This window comes from Anas acuta, chromosome 6 (assembly GCF_963932015.1).
Source record: "Anas acuta chromosome 6, bAnaAcu1.1, whole genome shotgun sequence".
NCBI classification, from domain to species: Eukaryota; Metazoa; Chordata; class Aves; order Anseriformes; family Anatidae; genus Anas; species Anas acuta.
Genome location: NC_088984.1, coordinates 9944749 through 9966745, shown reverse-complemented (window position 1 = coordinate 9966745; position 21997 = coordinate 9944749). Strand labels below are relative to the sequence as shown.

At 38.0% G+C, this 21997-nt stretch overlaps 1 protein-coding gene across 29 annotated transcripts in view; it reads left to right on the top strand.

The window, feature by feature from the left end:
• Positions 1-21997, top strand: part of NCKAP5 (NCK associated protein 5) — a 435214-nt gene that overhangs the window by 304051 nt on the left and 109166 nt on the right. For all 29 annotated transcript variants that reach the window (XM_068687313.1, XM_068687308.1, XM_068687306.1 and 26 more), the window contains one exon: positions 10329-10478. In XM_068687313.1, coding sequence (XP_068543414.1) covers positions 10329-10478 — 150 coding nt within the window. The remainder of the gene's footprint in view (positions 1-10328; positions 10479-21997) is intronic.

Here is a 21997-nt window from a genome sequence, read left to right as displayed (position 1 = left end):
ACCCACACTCCTGGGACCTCCACCAGAAATCCTGGGCGGTCAGCTACACCAGCCTCTGCTCTCGGACTGCTTTCCACACGGAGAAACTCAGAGCTAGCTCTGTAACAACTAATTCCTTACAGCTTTTCTTTTGGTAGCCTTCCATCAGTGTGCAGAGACTGTTAGATATTTGTTCCCTCTTTATCTAAATTGAGGTTGGATTCTTGCCCCCAAAGGGCAGTGATGGTGCTTCTCAGACACTGCTCAAAATGACAACGTCGCTGCAAGGAAGTTGTGTGCAAATAGTTTTCCCTTCCTGATTGTTTGTTTGTAGTACAGTAATGAAGCAGTGGAGTTATGTTTAACATAATGAAGTCTCAGAACTGAAATTTGCAATTTGTGTGTCTGTGTTTCTCAGAAAACAAGCTGCTCTTTCCTTCCTGGGATTTTCTATATATCTTTAGTAACAAGTGGTGCAGATTGACTGGTATGATGATACTGTTATGTACTGTACTGATTTTAAGTCTCTGGTTAGATTTTTCTCTGCAATACAGAATTTGTCTTTTGATATATCATTCTTCTAGATCTTATTTTTGAAAGGAGTCCACAAAAATCAGCCCATAAACCCTGCCTAAACCCTGTGCATATGAAACAGGCATAAGGGAAATCCGGAGACACTCAGGAAAACAAGGTGATGATGTGCTTCACAGCCTGGCAGGTGCAGGTCATCCTAGCGCATACAGGGACTTCCCAAACATGCACAGCAGGCTGCCTGCAGCCTAAATCTTGCCCTTAATGGTGTTCTTGTGATTGCCCTTTTTTTTTAATTCAGGGTTTGTATCTGAGAGAAGAACATGGCTCTGACACGCCTCTGCCTGGTAGTCCAAAGAGACTGCAATAACCTCCAGGAGCTCCTAGCACCTCTCAGTTTTCAGATAATCTGTCTGCTGCTCGGAGAGACGCCAGTATCTTGGAATGCGAAGGCCAATTTACTGCTCCTTATCTGCATGTCTTCCTTAAGCAGGTCAGCTCCGAGCTGCCAGCAGGGGCTGAGGCTGGCCCACGCTTCGGCAGCAGGAGGAAGCAAGCCTGCTGCAGCGCACTCGCTGTGGGACCGGCACCACTTGCAGCCCTGCTCCAGTTCTCAGCAGAGCAGTGAGATCCCCAGGGAGCTGTTGTCATCTCCCATCTGGCGACTGCTTTCTGAGCTCCCAGGTCTGTAGGGTGTCTCCTGGCTCTTGACCAGAAGATTTTTGTAGGCTAAGGACAGGCTGGATCCCTGTTGGGATCCAGAAGTGTTTTTTTGACCTACACAGCATTGTGCATCCTGGGCTGCTATTGAGCTTCTGGTTGGGCAGGAGGGACGAGCAAGTAAATAAGAAGCATCCTTATCTCTCTAATCCTTTTGTGGTTTCTGAGAAAAAAATAAAAATGAATAAGAAATAATAAATAGAGTCCAGAAAGAAAATAATAAATAGAAATAAGAAATTAGAAATAGAGACTGCAATCAGCTGCCTAGTGACAAAGAAGTTGAATTCCAGTTTGTGTTCCTTGGTATTCCAAGGATGGGTTGTGTATACGGCCAAGTCACTTGCTCTCTGTTTCCACATCTCAGTTAAAGATATTGCTCCTTCTGCATTTTGAACTGTGATTCATTTATGTTTGTAAAAAGGCAGTTGGGAAAGTTTGGGAAAGTTTGGCAGTTTAAATTCTAAAAAAAAATGAAAAAATTCTAGACAAAATTTGCTTGTTTTCTGAGGAAAAAAAAAAAGGAATCTATTATGTATTTACAAACATCCTTCTTGAAAACTTCTTTAAACATAAGAATGAACTTAGAAGTATACAAATAGAGGTATATCTGTTCTGGAAATAATTTACAGTACTGATCAAGGAAAGTATATATATATATCTGTTGGAGAGTGTCCAGAGGAGGGCTACGAAGATGGTGAAAGGCCTGGAGGGGAAGACGTACGAGGAACGGCTGAGGGCACTGGGCCTGTTCAGCCTGGAGAAGAGGAGGCTAAGGGGAGACCTCATCGCAGTCTACAACTTCCTCGTAAGGGGGTGTCGAGAGGCAGGAGACCTTTTCTCCATTAACACCAGCGACAGGACCCGCGGGAACGGAGTTAAGCTGAGGCAGGGGAAGTTTAGGCTGGACATCAGGAAGGGGTTCTTCACAGAGAGAGTGGTTGCACACTGGAACAGGCTCCCCAGGGAAGTGGTCACTGCACCGAGCCTGACTGAATTTAAGAAGAGATTGGACTGTGCACTTAGTCACATGGTCTGAACTTGGGTAGACCTGTGCGGTGTCAAGAGTTGGACTTGATGATCCTTAAGGGTCCCTTCCAACTCAGGATATTCTATGATTCTATGATTCTATATTTTAATTCAGTTGAATGTATTTGATACAAAATATAATAACAGATTTGAAAAGGCGGAGTTTTGATGAGATTGATGATAGTTGTTCCTCTGTTATATTTTTTTGTGGAGATGCATTTTGAGTTTGTTTCAGGAGTTGCCCCAACAAGATTGTGAGACAAACCAACTGTCCTGCAATTTGCAAAAATTACCTGGTTATGTAATAAAATTTTTTTTTTTTTTTTTTGGTCCAAATCACACAGGTAGCTTCTTAGGTCAGCTTCAGCATTTGTGCTTATGGTGGGAAACAAGTCAGTTAATATATTGCTTTCATTCCAAAGTACTAGTTAATACTCGTCTTCAGGTATGTTCTTTAGAGCTGCTTTGTGGTATTCCCAAGAGAAACCATGTACAGAAAACTGGATCAACAAGTATAAATTCTCAGGAGACTTTCTTGTGGTTAAAAAAAAAAAAAAAACAACACTGCACTTAAAGTCTTTTATTTCATTAAAAAGAGCAATTTGGCCTTCATCCAAGTAGTGAAAAGATATTATTTTTTAGAATGTGAAAGGGTTGCAAAGGGAAGAAAAATAGGCTTGTTTCTAGCAATTTAAATCCAGAGTAAATCTGTTGCCTTAATTGCCATCACATAGAATTTACCCAATTTAATTATCATAATAGTTTGGTTTGTTTGTACTTCAGTCAAAGGTAGATATTTTAATACAGTCACTTCAGTCAAGTGCAGTCACTTTAACACATACAAACTCATTTGTAAAAGTTGAAATGCTGCATGTAGGTTTCCTGTGAAGAAAGATGGTTACTTCAAGGGTGGTACTAACAAACCAACTAGTAGGAGGATATCTGCGTGAAAAACTATGCTGCAGATTCTTCTCATAAAGCCGTATGAAGAAGAAACATAGGAAGAAGAAACAGCTTAGCTCTTGAATACCTCCTTTCTGCCAATTGCTGTTGAATGTTGCTGCAGCCTTCCATTTTGAGAAGGCAGTGACACAACACAGAGCTGCTGCCACCTTGCCCTGCCATCACCGTGCCTGAGACCTGGCACACAAGGGTCACCTCCAGAATTGTCACTCCCTGATTTCGCTTCTGACAGCTGAAGTGCCAGAGGTGAGGGTGCTGCTGATCCTGTGAATGCCCATTTACTAAAGTCAGGACGGTGTCAACAGCAATATTTGGTCACAGGTTGGTGCAGTTCCCTTTGGCACCCAGGACTGACTTTAATCTGGGGACCTCAAGACAAGAAGCTCCATCTCATCTTTCTGATTTTCTAAGTTCACTTAGCAGTGAACTTCAGTGCAAAGGTTTTCTTCTCTTAGAGTCCTTTTTGATCAGAACTTTTTCAAAACTGTTTCTGATGCATGGAGCAGCCAATAAAAGCATCATCAGGAAGTTTATTAATGTGACTGCAGAAGTGCTCATAGGGGTGGTAGCCTGCACTGCTGAAGAGAGTTTTGAGTGAAGAATAATATGTAGTACATTGAGATTGATATGTGAGCGGTAGGAGGCTCATATCAGAAACATAAAGAAAGTACTTTGTTCTCTTATCCATCACCCATATTTAATCTAGGGAATGTTACTGCTCACTCTGTTCACTCTGTAAGTCAAAACCAGAGATGAAAAAGAAGAACTTTATATGTTCTTCCTGACAACAGTAATGTTAACCTGTGAACAATTTGGGATGTTTGTGTAAAATGTTGTGATCTATGTGCATTCCTTCCTTTTTCTTCAATTTTGTCAGCTTGTTCAGAACAAAAGCTGTTGGCTAAACAAAAATATATTATTATTGCATTTGCTGATGCGCTATCAGAAACAAGGCTATATTTTAGTCTACCCTTCCACTGGGAAGAAGTGAAAGAAAACAGCTGAATACATAGAGACAAATAAGCAGCTAAAACAGAAGTTGTGTTTGTAGCCTTATATTGAGAGATCATTTAGATTGCACAATCCAGTTGTGTGTAATTTTTTTTTTCATTGTAACTTGATTGTTCAGTTACTTTTTTTTGGGGCCTGAGTCATGGTGTTCAATTGGATTGCCATTAGCAGATAGAGCAAATAATAATAAAAGAAAAAAGTTGCAGCTAGAACAGACATATTCATGTCACAGTGACATCAGTAACTACTTGTGTACAGGGCATCTTGCAGGAAGCACTTAGTGAATTCATCAGTCCTACTTCATATCGCATTGACTTAATGTACAAGCGTCCTTTATGCACTTCAGGTTTTTCCAAGTGAAATTGGCCAAACAGCCTATGAGAAGAAACTGCAAACATGTCAAATGGCGTATTTAAGAGGGATTGAGTCCCAGTAAATGTGTTAATTATGATAAAGGAAAAAAAGACTATGGTGGGAGGTAAAAGGAGAGCAAGGTGCCACTGAAAAACAATTTTAAACTTGTTGGAATGTTAAGTCAGTAGTCCTTGGAGCAATTGCTGTCTTTTTCAGCTTCTGCAGTCAAATTATTGGAGCTAGTTGTGCATAGCTTGGGGCTGTTTTTTCCTGAAAGTACAAAGAAACCCTCATCTACTGTTTTTATCTACATTGACAGTCTAAAAATTCTCGTTTCATATTGCTCACTCACAGTGAAGAATAGTGCTGAACACTAGGAGGTCTGCAGTGGAAATAACACTGAAAGTACATAATCTAAGAATACATCAAGACTATAGAACGGCCTTGCAAGAAGCAGCATTCAGAATTTATTATTACAGACACAATTCTGTATATGGTTTTGTAAATTGCAGTTCAGGTTTGGAGGTTAAGAGTCTGTCTTTCTGATAGCACAAGAGAGTGTTAAAAGCGTAGAACTAAAGGAATTTACCTGAATTACCAAACTGAGTTACTGACAGCTCAGTACCTATCTTACTCAGAAAGAACTGCAGAAGCTCCTGAGATGTGCTCATGAGAAGTGCTAACTGGTTTGAGACGCTGAGCTAGCCACATAGCTTGGGTTCAGTATTGACTGGATTCTTGGGGGCATCTAAGTACATTCTGCTAGTAGAGATTTACATTATGAAAGTTGCTAAGTTTCTCCTAAAATCAGTCCTTATAGCCAATTATAAACACTATTTAATTATATGTCTTACTTTTTTTTTTTTTTCCTGTGTGATTAAAGTATGCTATTTGGAAAAATGCAGGCACGAATCTCTGAAGAATTTGCATTTGTAACCCTTATAAAACCATTGTCTAATGAATTTCATAGGTTGAAGAATTAAAAGAAAAAAAAATTTAAAAAAAAGAACTCTAGCATCACAGCATCACAACCTGACACCCCAAATGGAAAAAGGGATAGTTTGTATTTGAGGGATCTTTACTGTGTTGCATCTGAAACACTTCACTTCCATGGAGGGCTTGGGTTAATCACCTGAGAATGATCTCTAGCTGCTGTAAGTAAAGATGTCATTTATAATTATTACTTATCAGTTTCCAGACAAGCAATTCATCATCAAATGCTCATTGAGAAAATCAGCATCTCAAGTATCTTGATCTTTTTTTAATTCGTTTGGTTCAAACAGGATTGTGTCACATGTCCTTGTGAGAGATAGCTGTTTATAATCAGCACTGTAGAGTATAGATCCAGTTATATCAGGTTAAAATTAGGCTGTTATATTATTGTAGCCACTTGTCCAGTGAACTCGAGAAGCAGGGTAACCTGTTCTAGTGACCATATAACCACTCTCCCCCAGTGCAGGACTTTGCATTTGCCATGCTGACAGCTATGGCACGTGCTGTGCAATTGCTGTCTCTTTTAGTTTCATGTCTGGCAAGAGCTCCTCCTGTGGAAGCCTGTCTGCTGCATTAACAGCGTGAAAGACTTTTGTTTTCTTAAAGTTTTCTCATTTGTGTAGGCAGTTCCTGCATGGTAACATCTCAAAGTAGCAAAAATTGGAACATAAGGTACTGAGGAATTATATGATCATTTTGTATAACGTATTTGTCCTTACTACTAGAGAAGAGTCCTGATTACAATTAGTGCCTAATCATTTTGTTCATTATAAAAAAGAAAATCTAGAATAGATTTTTTGGTGATACCTTTTTTGTTAGTATTATTATTATTCTTTGCATCATCTGACTTTTAGCCCTCGTTTGAAATTTTGTAGTTACAAATTGAAATATTTTAAATTGTATTCATTTTTTTTTCCAGTTTTCACGCGCGTGTGTGTGTGTAGTGTGATTCCTAGGAAGCATCTTAAGAAAGATGAAAGGCCAAGGAATGACAAACCACACTATTGCCAATAAAACTTCAAAAGTACACTCATTTGTGAGATTGCAGTGGTTAAGAACTATATGGCTAAGCATCCCTTTGACATTTGGCTGTTCCCCGGAAAGGTGACCAGACTCAGAGGACTGGCATTGGCCACAGCTCCCAGCGACTAAAGCTGTGTCCAGAAGGTCAGCCTGTTGCCTTCCTTGGGATGAAGGAGGAATTCCTGAAGTAAGCACTTTTGTGTCTTTCATCTTCTTGCAAGCTGCTATGTGATCTTTCCCATCACTTCAGTTACACTCCTTTATTTATAAACAGCATAAACACTTCCTTGCTCAGTGTTCTCAGACGTGGGCAGAAGGGGGAAGACTGGCTTTAAAAGTTTGTTTATATTCCTACATATTCCAGGAAAATTATTATTTGGAATTTCAATTGGGTTTCCTGCTCTCTTAGTTTGTTGTTCTCACTTACATTTATTAATGGAAAGAGGAAGTATTATACTGTTCTTTTCTACTTGATCTAACTGAAAACCAACTTTTTGATGAGTCTCAGTGAGGTCGCTGTCTTGTACAGCTTCATAGATCAATGTCTTCAGTGATTTATATCTTCCCATTGATTCTAGAAAGCTTGCCATTTCCAGACTGCCGGCTGTGTTTTCATCGGTTGTTTTCTATTGGCTGGAGGGCCTACAGCGTTTGATCAAAAGGTTCATCATCAGTGTACTATTTGTTTGATTTATAGAGCAAACAATGCATAGAAATAATGATCAGTCTAGGATGTCATTTTAGATTTGGAAAGTGAAGTTGGCTTCAAAAAAGCCATGACAGTTTAAACCAGTTTGAGAAGCTTCCATGAGGTGGGACTTGATAGCAGGTCTCTCATTAGTTTCAGTGAGATGGGTCCGTAGTGAGCAGCATAATCCTAGTTTCCTTTTAGAAAGATTTGAATATTTAATGTTCTTATTGTCTCTTTGTTGATACAGAGCATTAGAGACGTGGATGAGTCTTTACTGTACAATTCTCATCAGGCTGCTGTGCTTGCATCCTCTTAGGGTACAGGCACGTGTCTTAAATTCTTAGTGCTCTGGGGAGACCAAGCTGGGCTATTGCTTGTTTTTTGGTGTCCAGCTTACTTCCAGAGTGCAGTTTTCATCTGTTACCTTTCAAGAGAAGTGAAGCAGCATTGATCAGCAGGACAACACTTACTCTGCCCTTGCAGGACTTCCGACCCAAAGTATTTTGCGGTTCAGCTTGCAAATCCAGCCTGCCTTTCATTGTGCAATGAAAGGGTGCACAACAGAGACATTGTAGAAGATTCCAAATATGGTCTTTGTTCCAGGTAACTCCAGCTGTACAGCAATCTAAGGAAAAAGAAAAAAAAAAGAAAGAAAGCTGTTCCATGCCATTGTTTTCTGCCTTCAGCATGCTCACTCCAGAGCTTTCTGTAAGATTTGATCAACATCATGTAGGAGATGCATATTTCCTCTTGCCCCTCTCTGTCTTCTGCCCCTCCCTGTCTTCCCCTTGCAGGCAGCTGCCTTTGACATTAGCAGGCTTATCACTTTTAAGAGGATTCTGTCATCCTCCCCCTTACTTGACTTGATTTTAAACACAAATAGTATTTATCCTGCACCTTTTCCAGATAGGATATGTGATATATCGGGGCCTTTTAGCCCATGAAACACTGAAACTAGTTTATTATTAAATATGTGAGCTGTATTTAAATACTCAAGCAGGGGTACAGTGTGAAGTATTTGCAATTATTCTAGTGCACATCATAGCAAAGCAGGATGTGTATTCTTGTTTATGCCACTGGTGTGCAAAGTTCACCAGGTTTTGTAATTAGAAGATGAATTGGTTACTTCTTCAGCTGATGGACGTCTGGGATTTACTCTGATTGAAGTTACATTACTCCTGTTCTGCGATGAAATCGCAGAGCCTGTGCTTTCTCCTATCTGTTCTACCATTGTTAGCTACTTCTAAAACATGTCAGTCTCTCTCCTAAAAATAATTGTGTTTGAATTACTTCAGAGGTACCTTTGTCAATGTTTTTCTGAGTTCATTGAAATACTTTATGTGAATGTACTCATCGGGGTAACTTGAAGGGAAAGGTGTTCAATGGCTCTTCTATAGATGCTTGATCATTGTTATCAGTTAGTAACAATCACATAGAATCACAGAATTTCTAGGTTGGAAGAGACCTCAAGATCATCAAGTCCAACCTCTGACCTAATGCTAACAGTACCCACTAAACCATATCCCTAAGCTCTACATCTAAACGTCTTTTAAAGACCTCCAGGGATGGTGACTCCACCACCTCCCTGGGCAGCCTGTTCCAGTGCCTAACAACCCTTTCGGAAAAGAAGTTCTTCCTAACATCCAGCCTAAAACTCCCCTGGCACAACTTAAGCCCATTCCCCTTCATCCTGTCACCAGGCACGTGGGAGAACAGACCAACCCCCACCTCTCTACAGCCTCCTTTAATGTACTTATGAAGAGCAATAAGATCACCCCTGAGCCTCCTTTTCTCCAGGCTGAACAAGCCCAGCTCCCTCAGCCGCTCCTCGTAGGACTTGTTCTCCAGGCCCCTCACCAGCTTCGTCACCGTGCTCTGGACCCGCTCAAGCACCTCCATGTCCTTCTTGTAGCGAGGGGCAAGAAAACAAACAAACAAACTGTATTTATGATTCTCATGTGATCAGGATAACACTAATGCTGGAAACCTGATGGAATGGCTCTTTGAAGTCAATGTTTTGAGGCTTTGTGCCCCCTGGTTTCTGTAAGAGTATTCAATGATTAAGCCCATAGCTTATAAAATTGATTCTTGATTAAAGTTTTAAAATGGTAACAGTCCATTTCTAAGCTAGCTAATTTTTTAAAAAGGCATTGCTAGAATTGTGATTCACAGAGCTAATTTTTAATTCAGTTATGTTTATGGGTTTTAATTAAGATAATGTTTTGCTGTTAAGTCTTTGAAGAGTTATCAGATATTTGCGCAGTTATTCAAGCTGAACAGTTCTTCATGAAAATACATATTTTTATGTCTAGAGTTATTGTTGCCTGTTTTTGTAGTCTAGATCTTTTGCTTGCTCTATCTCATTCTCTCAACAGAGAACTTGGGCACATAATTAATGGTGTTAGTAGCATTCAAGTGTTCAAATCTAGCATTTTTATAGACATCTTGTAAAACCGAACAGCCGTAAAACAGCAGCAGCTAATAATACCCAGTCTGACTGACTTGTAATAGGCTGGGGCACTTCGGAAAATTTTGCTGTCAGGTTCTCTCTAGTTGTCTGTTAGTGTGGGTCTTAAATCAGTATTCAGGTCGTAGCTTGGTTCTCAGCCCATTATTTAGTAATTCAAATATTAGCTCAAGATGAAGAAAGGTGAAATACATCAGACATGAACATATGTTAGCTTTTCGTTAATAAACTGCTTTATATCTCAGTGGCAGAATGTTTCCATTGAAAGAAGATACACTCAATTTTCATTGCAACCTTAAAAGAAGAAAATGCAAGTTACTCTATTTAAAAATGATAAGTTCCAAATTTTAAGTATCTTAAGTAGATGTAGCAGTTCATTTGTGCATACACTTTTGTAGAACTGGCATAGCAGCATGTTTAATAAACCCTTCACGACTCCATTTATTTAGTTCTGTAAGTCGCAATTTGCTCTGTCTTTTTTTCATTCATATACAAGGGAGATTTGAAGATACTTGCACAGTTAACTTCATTTCCACCTGTGAGTAATGACATTTTAAAAAATCGTTTCAGGAAAAGCTGTCAGAAGACAGTAGGAAATGTAAAGAAGGCATGGAAAAAATTCACGCAGTAGTAGATGAAGATTCAAGAAGTGAAAGCAGCAGCACTGAAGAGGAAAGAGAAAAGACAAAATTGCTATTAGAGCGTTTGAAGGCTCTGGAGGTAAGAAATACAACAGTTTCACACATAAAAGCCCACCTTGTCCCCTACCTCATTCGTTTATTGTCACTGAATCTCCCCTGTAGTATAAATCTAATCTTTCACACTTCACCTGTACTCATATTATGGGATATTTCTTTTTTATAATTCATTTACCAGGGATGAATAAGAAACTCAGTCTTAGAATCACTGAAAGGATTTCTCTCTAATGTTGAGCATCATATATCTTTATAAAAGTCTTCATACTTGATTTTAATTCAACTGAGATCATTTAAAGAGATTTTTTACTGTTTTTATTTCAATTATTAATATTTTCAGACAAATACAGATGGTTTAACAACTGTCATAAAACCAATGCCGCTTCATTGTAGTTTATTGCTCAGCGTGCTCAAAGACTTGGCTCAAGTCTTTTTACTGCTGGACTGTGGAAAATCTATTTCTTTGTAGACCACAAGGAAAACTGCACTCTTCACATTTTTAGTCCAATGGAAAATCAAGGCATGCAAAGTACTGAATCTTGTGGTACTTATTAATCATAATCTCTACAATTCAAGATGGTTAAAAATTCCTGAAGAAAAAGTTCTAGTTTTGTTAAGCAACCACGAAGAAGGTGCAGGTAGGATTGTAACCACTATATATTGATATATGTATGTTTACATATATGAACTTTGTTCTCCCTGACAGAAACATGGATTTCAATGTGTATAAAACATTAAGACTATGCAGAGTTTAATATAAATTAAAACTAGTAATAAGACATTTTGAATTTACAAAGCATTTGCTTCATTCTCTTCCGTTCAAGCTATGTTGCATTCTGTGTATTTATAAATGAATGCATTGCAGTGACTGTAGCGGCCTTTTACCTACTCTTGGTAAGCAAGGTCTTCATCACTGGGCCTTATACATTTTCAGTTCAAAGTGATGGCTCTTTTGCCATCACTTTTTCTCATCACAGTTTCTATTTTTGAGTTATACTCTGATCAAAATAAAACTCTGGATTTTTGTTCTTGAGGACTTTGTTAAAAGTAAAACATGGACAGTTATAACCCTGTTTGGATCTAAATACAGATTCCAAAATCTGAAAGGTACACAAAGTCACTGTAGTTTTTCTTTCCTTTAAGATAATGAGCAGTTTGTAAAGTAAACACATTTAATATTGGCCCAGAGAAGTTGTGGATGTCCCATCCCTGGAGGTGTTCAAGGCGAGGCTGGATGGGGCATTGGCTTACCTGGTGGGTGGCATCCCTGCCTACGGCAGGGGGTTGGAACTAGATGATCTTTGAGGTCCCTTCCAACCCAAGCCATTCTATGATTCTATGAATATTAATTAACCTTAACTTTGCACAGAAACCAACTGCTCAATAGGAAATTTTTAAGGCCCATAAACCACTGATAAATATACAGTTTACTATCGTCTTGCTTTATCTGTCAGTGGAGGATGACTGTATGTTCTTTGTGGTCTTTAATTTTCAAATACGCGTGACTTGTGTTTACTTGGCCAGAATCTTAATCGGTCTGCGTGACAGTTTCAGTTCTTTATGTCCCCAGTTAATAGGAAGTTGTTCAGCAATGTCACGGCCTTTATCAGTTGTGGCAAACTGCCCAGATATGTAACATAACATAATGGACAGACAGAATCTAGGCCTGGAAGGTGAGTGAACAGATCCCCTCACTGATGTCAGTGCTGTGCAGTGGCTTGTTAAAAAAGCACTTATTAGTGAATGCCAATACTTCAATAATTAATCTACATAAGTAGTCTAAGTAGCTATCAAAGTTGAAGGATGAACTGTAGGACTATCATTAATTGTGGCCCAAGATAATTAAAACAAAGTGTTGTTAATTGTGTGTTGTTCAGTGGCATATATTCACACACTTGTTTTTTCTTGTGAAGAACATAAATTGTAATGTCAAAGACTTTATGGTTTATTAATTGAGACATACTTTTTTTTTTTTAAGTTATATGCAATTAGGACTTCTAAACCTTTACTATTTGCAAAGCAATTACTCTAAATATTTTATTAGTCTATATAAAAAGGAACGAAAAATTGCTGTTTGCTAGTTCCTGTGCAGTGGGTGTCAGAATCTTTAATCTTACTTTACATTATTAGATGTTACAGTATGATACACAATTAATAAAATCAGCAAGACTAGTAAAATACTTAGTAAAGTTGGTCCTCCATCTGTGCACTGTAGAATCTGAACACTGCATACAAACAGAACTACTGAAAAGATAGTGAAAATGTGGGGCCTAACTCATTAAAACCTCTTACTATAATTTCAGGAATATCAGCATTAAAAAAATATATATTAATATGTCTTTGTATAACTTTGTTTCTTTAGTTAGCTTCGTTTTCCTGTCTATGTTATCAGTTTAACCCATGTAGCCTGGTCTGCTAGAACATTCCATCCTCCCTCCCTACCTGTCCTACTGCTGGGGTGCACTTCTCCTGAAATGAGGGCCTGTGTGTACGTATGTGTATATAAAGGGATATTACAATGTCCATGTGGGGAGAAGTGTGATGAATTGGTGTAATGTTTTTATTATAGAAAGGTTTTTATTCAGTAGTTAATTTTTTTTTCCTGATTAATATGTTCTCTTGACTGGTGATATTCAAACAAACAAACAAACAAACAAAAGGATAAGTCCAAGCTGGTTTTCAAGTGAATGAAGAGAAAAAGAGAAAAGCCATCCACCAGCACAGGAATAAATGGACAGCTCAGCAAGTACATATATAAGATAATAAATTGTTTAGTTTTTTTTTTTGTTTTTTTTCTTTGTTTTTAATATCTACATGGGGAAAAAAACCCTCCTGATCCATGCATGAAATAGTTTTTTATCCCATCCTTTGTCAATTACTCCTGTGGTATACATGAGGTGAGTGGTGGTTTTCTTCAGGAAGTTCTGGCAAGGTGAAGAGAACTGCAGTCATCTTGGACTGTCAGATACTGACCAGCAAATTATCAGCTTCAAGTGGAATAAAGGGCTTAGGCTTCATTTTCAGAGAAAAACTTTCTTTAAATGACTTCCTTATCAGTGGAGCTGTATTTAACATTTCTTTTCTTATACTTGGGTGCTGTCAAATGTATTGCCAAATAAATGTCTGTAGTATGTTTTAGGTTTTATTAAATTCTGTTTAACCTAGAAATTTTCTCACTGAACAGTAAAAACCAGTATAATACAGTGTCTTTGTAGTCAGCCCAAGTGAAAGCTATCATATACTTCGATAAGAAATATATATACATATTCCCCAATTGCTCCTTTTACCTGTAATCTTTTTACATTCTTTATCGTTTACAGCAAATTCTATTTCCACTCTACTGACTGATAAATACCATACGTTTCTAATCAAATGAAACAGGTGACAAATAACAAATGGTTCATACAGTCTTGTATTCCATTTTATGTAGTTGAAATTAATTGTGATTTCCTGGATATCAAAACTACTTTGTGCCTTCAGCATTTTTAGTTGGCTGCTCATGAAATGCCACTTAATTTACTTCAGCAGTTGTTATGATCAAATGCCTTAAAACTCTTACAAAGAAAAAAAAAATCCCTGATAACTCTGTGTATTTGGAGTGCTGCAAAAAATGAAATGTTAACGAAGTACAGGGAATAACATCCACTCCTCGGTGGAATTTCATTTTTTAATCTGTTTTCATCAGCAGACGGATTGCATTCTTTTATGTTTTGTTTTTGAAACCAGTAGCCAGCATGTACAAAAAATATAAATTATTCTGGACATGTATCAACCCCTGTATAATGATTTCAGGTATATATATATGTATAAAATTACATTAAAACAATATTATTGCTTTTCCAAAGTCATATGCATGTAAGTTGGGAAATTTTCGCAAAGGCTTTGTTTGACCTCCTGAGGACGATGGGTATTACACAGACTCAAACTGAAAGGTTTTATACTAATACTTTCCCTGTGACAGCCTTTTTCCAGCAAGAACAGATTACACAGTCACAGTGCACAGAGGAAAACTTTGGGAATATTCTACATTTGAAAATCATTATCTGTCTCCTGAGACAAGGGCTTCATTATCCAACATGGATACGGGCTCTTTGCCCCAATTTAGCCTTAAGTGACAGAGCTACAGGCTGCCCAAGCACCTGCATAATTGCAAGTGACTTAAACTGATATACTGAGTTAGTGTCAGTCTTAATCTAAACATGTCTGTAAAAGCCATAGTTACTTTGATTTAAAAAATTTAATCAGTGATAAATAGTGTGTCAGCTTTGAAGGCTTATTAAAGTCTGTCATTTGCACAGACATTTATGCGGTGACGATAATTCAGCATGAATTAACTATGTCTAACTGTATGAAATGTTTGAGTTCTTCCAGACTTCCTACTTTGCCATTGCAATACTGCAACTTTCTTTTCAAAGCAACTTTCTTTTCACAGTATTTGCTTTTGAATTTATTATCGCAAATCAACCTGAGGGCTCAGTCATCCCCACAAAAAAGTTTTTGTTTATGCTCAGATAGAACTTCTGTGTTGTAGTTTGTGCCCATTGCCTCTTGTCTTGTCACTGGGCACCACTGAGAAGAGTCTGGACCCATCGTCTTGACGCCCTCCCTCCAGATATTTAAACACATTGATCAGATCCCCCCTGAGCCTTTTCTTATCCAGGCTGAGCAGGCCCAGCTCCCTCAGCCTTTCCTCATATGAAAGATGCTCCTTTGCCAGTAAAAAAAAAAAAAAATTATTGATACTATGTCCTTTCACACAGTCCATGTCCCCTCAATTCTTCAAAAAGAAAGGGGATTGTGAGTCAAGGTGGGATGAAAACTCAAGAAGACTGGATTCAGTTCCTGTCTCAGCTCCAGATTTCCTGCATCCTTGTACAGACTGTTTTACTTCTACCTTGGTACTACACCTGGAGGCAAGCAAAGAGGTAGAATGGGGCATGCAGTCAAATGCCTTGGGAAGCTGGTTGGTTTCGCCTAGCTTCTTCTGTACGTACTCTTTTACTTAAAAACATGGAACTGGAAACAACTCCGGCCATAATAACCTGATTTAGTCTGGTAGGGTAACATTTTACACATGAAACAAAGAGGAAAATGGACAACTTTGGCAGAATTAAGGTTTTAAGTCTGGATGTGTCTATCCAGCCTTTACCACATACAAGGAAAATCTAAACTATAGATCCTAGATCCATTCTGCAGGGGAAAAAAAAAAAAAAAAGTAAAAAAAAAAAAAAGTGGTTTCAGTGGTTGGCCTGGTTTGCTGACTACCCTTACTTCCCTTCCAGACCTTCTGCAATGGGAACAAATTCTGTTGGCCTCAAAAACTAATGATTGAAGGCTGCTCACAACCTTGCAGCGCGGCACCAAATTGCAAGCCACTGGAGTAGCATTAAATTGTAACGTTGAAGTTATCAAATGAAAAGCCTAATTCATGTGTGAAAATCTCATTGCTTGCGGGTGAGTGAGACTCAATGAAAGTTTCAGCAAACTAAGCTGCAGTAGAACCAATATCCGCTAGGGAAGAGTCAAGGAAATACTCTGATTTTAATTATGAAATGTTGCCCTCTTGTCCTTTTGCAGTTCATCATAGAAAGATGTGTTTTGTTTTAATAAATTGAGCTTTTGGGACAAAACTCACTCAGAATAATAAGCTAAATGTTCAAATATATTAGAGGGGTAATTTCCCTTGTATCATCACCATTAAACAAACGAGAAAGTATGTCAAGTATTTCCCATATTATGCTTTTATTACCCTGTAGAAGAAGAGACACATGGTTTTAACAAACTGTGAGATGAAAAAGAGATATGAGAAGGTGACTTAATTCCTTTGGGCGTGTTGAGAAGAGAGCCTTATTTTGGCATTGTGTGATTTTTGTTTTGCTTTTACATGGTTTTCCTGTTTTTTCTCATTTTCCATGTAATACAATGTCAATTGTAAAGAAAATTAATAATTGTATCATTTTATGTGAAAAGAAACATGCAATATCTAAGTGCATTTAAACTAATTCAGCCAGAGGCCTCTTCTTAGCCCAATGCCTTGACAATCCACATAAATAGATTCAATATGCTGATCACCAAAGGCCAACCTACTTAATCCTAATTATTGGATTATTTTACTTTTAAATCTTCCTTCCTTTTAAATCTCTCCTCGTAGGAGACTTTTATAATTTGTTTTCTGAACTGTGCCTAAGAAGTCTTTTTTTTTTTTTTTTTTCTTAATAAATAGCCAGGGATCAGAAGATGAGGCTGGAAAAGTTTTATTTCCAAAGTTACACAAAGGCTGATAATGAATCAGCATTGACTCACATCACTGGTTTCAAATACAGCCCAGTTTATTCCAGCTCTGTGCTGGTAACAGTACTGTCAAACTGCTGTGGCTTCCTAAGAAACGAATACGTTTTTAAATGAAAACCAAACAAGTACTATCATGCGGAACGTATGCTATAATCTGTTGATGCTTGAACTCTTTCATTGTAGATCTTCAGTGGCTCAGTTATTCCTAGTGTTTGAGAAACAAATCCCGTGGCTTCTACCTGTGTCTCATTGCCTTTGTGCTCTAGGATTCGTTCTTCTTTGCCATCTGTCCTTACCCTTTCCTGCTGCAGTCTCTAAATGCACATCTTTGCCACATGCTTGTACCTTCCCTTTTGCCAACATGGGCCTTCCTGCCCATCAGATCTTCCTCTGTGCTTTCTCCATCCCATCCTACATGCTGCAGATGAATGCATGAAGCTGCATTCTCCATAGATGGCACACACCCTGAATTGCTTTCAGTGTCAATGCACCTTATCAGTTTGGATGTTAATAGAAATTATATCTTCATACAGAAGGTGAATACTAAGAGAAACCTCTTCTGGGCAGACTAATTGAATTCAGTTAGGAGGTGATGAGTATTTAAGAAAAGAGAATATAGTTCTCACAGACATTTAAAATATTGAGGATCTAAATGGACTTTCTTATTTTCTCACTCCCTTTACAATTTTTTATCTAAGCCAGACAAAGTTCATGGCAATTTCTTTTCTGGCATGCAAAAATCAAGAAGATCTACCGTGGGTATAAATTTACACAGGGAGGTTGAAAATAGCCCACTGGAAGAGCTGTTGAGATTTGTTCTTTCTTGTTGCTGTAACCATTTGATGGTATCATTAGACTGCTGATCCTCTGTTCCACCAAAACAGCTCCATCTCCTGAGCTAGGATAGAGGCTTCATATAAATAAGTCTGCACAGTAAGTCATTGCATCCATGAGTGGTGGGGGAGGTCGTGCATATCTGAGTTTTTCTGACTATCCAGTTGAATGAGAGCTTAAAGTACTTAGTTTCCAAAATCAACCATGGTGCCTCCTGGGAATTCTAGTCCAAATGACAGATGGTATTGTTTTCATTTCTAGCAAAGTCTAGAAAAAAAAAAAAAAGGAAGAAGAAGAAAAAAATATTCAGTTGCATCTCCCACAAAGCAACACAGCAGTGGTTCAGAAGTTAAATGTTTTGGGTTTGGTCAAAACATGCAGGGCTTCTGAATTTTTGGCATGTGGTGAAAAGGTAAAAGCTTTCAGATTGATTCTCTGCTTTCTGCTATGAGATTCCCGTGTAGCAGTAATCTTTCAAGATGTGCTATTTCCTTGATCCACAGAATATGTGCTGATTAGCATTTCTGTTCTATGAAGTTTTAAAACTGCATTTAATTCTGTGTCATACACCATCACCAGCAATTTTGGTGCATATCAGAATTTTTCTTCATTAGCCTGCTTATGGAAGGAATTTAGGTTTTAGTAAAGGTTAGTAGCTTTCTAAACTAGAGTCAGATATTTCAGATATGCTCTTATCACACACATCAGTCTTATCTGAGTGAGGTACAAAGCACCTCTACCTGAGAGAGGTAGAAAGGCAGAGTAAATAACTTAGGTTATTCCTGATTTGTACCTTCTCAGGGTAGATTAACAAAAGATGTCATTTTCCATGACAGTAAATCCAACATCTTCCATGTGGAAGAAACATCTCTTCTGTACAATTTTTAATTTACATTCATATTTGGGTCAGCATACTGTTTAGAAATGTATTTAGTTTACCTGTGCTGTTCATTTTCTGCCCAAATTATTCAAGTGTGTGCACACTTGAAAATTACAATAATACTTTAAGATACCTAAGATGTTATATTGAGCTCTAGAACTTTTACAAAAAATAGTGAGAACAGAGATAAACATTTAGATGTTTGCTTTACCACAGCTAATTGTAATTGCTTGTATTTATTGTAAGGGCAGATTTTTCTATGATATTCCAATTTTTTACAATGGCTTTTTTCTTTATGCTTCTTTTTCTGTGGTACTTACTTGGCTGAACCACTCTGTACGAAGTTCAAAATACTGAATATAGCAACAAGAATAATGATTTGGTGCCAGAAGGTCTGAGAAATAGGTCTAGGTAGTGGAGAAAAGGTAAGTTACAGAAGTGAAGGAAAATCATCGTGGTTTTATTAAACCTGTCAAATTTTCTCTATTGAAATAAATGTTAACCATGTTCTGCAAAGAGTCCTTGCTAGGTTGCACCAAAGGAATCTGATATTTTGGTCTGACTTTTATAATTTAAATAAGGGTAGTTTTTCAGTGCCCTTCTCTCCATTTGTAGTGCCTTCTTACACGTAATCAGTAGATAATGCGACTTACCTTTTATAGCAATCAGGCATGTGATACAATTGAAAATTCACTCTCCTCTCTGAGTGAAATGAGATTTTCCAATAGTATGTTATAGATCTAGGTGACTGTGTTTATCCCAACACATCTATCATTTCAGAGTGAGACTCAGAAGTTTTTTAAAACAGTCTCTATCAGGTGTGCCAGGCTGGGCCAGCCTCCACGAAAGCCCCTTTTGTGAGCCTTCTCATTCCTCACAGTGGCACTTATTTCAGAGGAAAGATTCTGCATAACAGATTTTAGAATCATGCCTTATATTTTTAATTTGCATACTAATGCATGCAATTTGGCTGACAGTAATGGGAGTCGTATAGTTCATAAACTAAATAAATAGCTGCAGTTCATGTCAAAGTAGCATTATCAAGAAAATCCCTGTATTCTGCGGGCATTCTCTACTGGCTGCACAGGAAATCCCAATTAATTTACCTCAACTGCTGAATTGAATCCCTTATAACCCTTACATAGCAAAAATAATTACTCTCTTTTCATTTCTTTGCACTGGCCTTGGAAAATGAAACAATAATGAGGTCCACATGGTGATGCACTTTTTTGTAGTTTGACAGTGATTTCCATCTTGCAGGAACACAAAATTAGAGATTACAGCTGAGACTCTGGGCAGGTATAGTTACACTCAAATTACTGGAATTACCAGAGCCATGCTGACTGGCAGCATATAAGTGCTTGTCATGATGTGGATTTGGGCTCTTGCGTTGGCTGTATGTTTACCTGCACATGTGAAATCTATCCAGTTAACATACTTGTGAAATTCAATATTCACTGGCATTATTATGCAGCCACTTCAAAAATCTACAGCAGAAAAAAAGCAATTATTTTTAAATCTACTTAATCTATCATATCTACAAGCCCAGATCTTAAGATTAGTAATAAATATATAAAAAGAATAGATAAATCAAATGTGGAATAGTCTTACTTTGGTCTATTATGTAGGACTGTGATTTTTCTTGATGGTTCCATAGATGCTTGGTAACCACTAACCAAATATTTAATTTAAGTTTTTTATCAAAAGTGCTATATGTGGATATGATGTAACCTTATATCCACTGACATACATGCCTGCATGTATATATCCATGCTTTAATACACGTTTACAAGATACAAGACTATTAAATGCCAAGTATAGGTTTTGTTTTTTTGTTTTTTGTTTTTTTTTTCATAGGGACAATCTTACCCTTTTTTTCTGCAAGTGTTTGATAATTATTTGTTTTCAGACACTGCCCATCGCTGCCTGCTCTAAGTTCCCTTTCCCCATATGGTGTCGGGGAGAGCCTCCATTCTGCTGCTTCTCAGGATGAGCACCTTTCCTCTGCTTCCCACGTCAAACGGCTCAGACAAGGTCTCTGCCCTGGGTAGCCTCTGCTCTGCCTTTTAGCAACGTGCAGCTGTCACCTTTCCGTTGAGACCAAGAACTGCCATCTGATCTTCTTGACGTATGTGCCCGCGTTTCCTCTGCAGGTGGAGAAATGATTAAATTGCCTGGCAGGGCTCCGCACGCGCCTGGGATATGCAGGTGCATAATGCCATCTAGAGGGCAGAGTTTCTTCCCTTCCCACAGGAATACTTGGGATAACTAGTAGCCTTCCATTACGAGTGGTGACAGAGCCCATTCATCTTTGCAATTCATGGACTTTCCTATTCCTGGTCTGCTTAGTATAGATGCATGCAAGGCCAAGACCTGGATATTATTTGGAAGATAAAAGGTTCCTTTAGTAATTATAACTCTTCCCATTTATAAGCTTTCAAGTTTCCTTATTGTCTTCCAACAATCAAATGACAAGTTCTTCCAGAGTAATCTTTCTGATTTTAATGACCTTGCTCTTAATATTCAGGTTCTTAAGAAAAAGAAAAAAAGAGGAAACAAGTAAGACCAAGGTTTTTCATTCACTTTTTCAGTAAATTATTCACGAACAAATCTAAGACTAAAATACTAAAAAATGGTTATTTTCTTAGTCACTGTCCTCCGTAAAGTTATCGAAACAACAGTATCAGATCAGCCGAAGAAGTGGATCCAAGGTTTGTTGGGCTGTGGAGGCTGTCGTGCATTCCACACTGCCAAGCAAGGTATTTCAGGTAGCAGAAGCATCATTTTTGTAGGGACTAATTAACTCCTCTGGAAACCCAGGGCCTTAGCGCTGATAGAACAGGATGTTAGCAACTTGAGCTAGCTTTGGGGGATCTTTGCAGAGCTGCTTGGTGAGTGTTGACTTATCTTCAAAGCTAAGGAAAGAGCTTGTGTCTTTCTCTTGGTCCTCTTTGTGGGGGAATATATATATATATATATATATATATATATATATATATATATATTTTTACATACCGGTGATGGTATTTTTTGTACTCTTTATCAAATGTTTTGTCCTTCACAGTGACTCAAGGGTATCTATTCAAACTTTTACCGAATTAGGTTGGTAAAACTAGGCATTCTTAGTTCATTGTAACAAAGGACTTGCTAATATTAGGAGAAAAATCTATTTTTCACAGAGAAATTGAATAGAAATAAGAGATGAGAACTTCTGATGTTTTTAAGCAACTGATTTGCCCTGCTGGTGACCTCTGCCAGGCAGGGATATTTCCCAACTGCAGCCTGTACTGACAGAGCAGTAATATGATCGATCCTAGGTATATATTACATTGCATAGTATTTCACACATTGATTTATTTTTGTTCTTTTTTCCACATTTTCCCTTTAGGCCAATCAATTAATCACACATACTGCTCTTGAACAGCAGCTTGGAATAAGATAACAGAAACATATCCTCATGTTTGATCCTAGCAGTAGTGTATTTGGCTATCTTGTGTCAGACTGGGAGGTGTGCAGGTGGGTGCAGTTCCAGTGGCTGT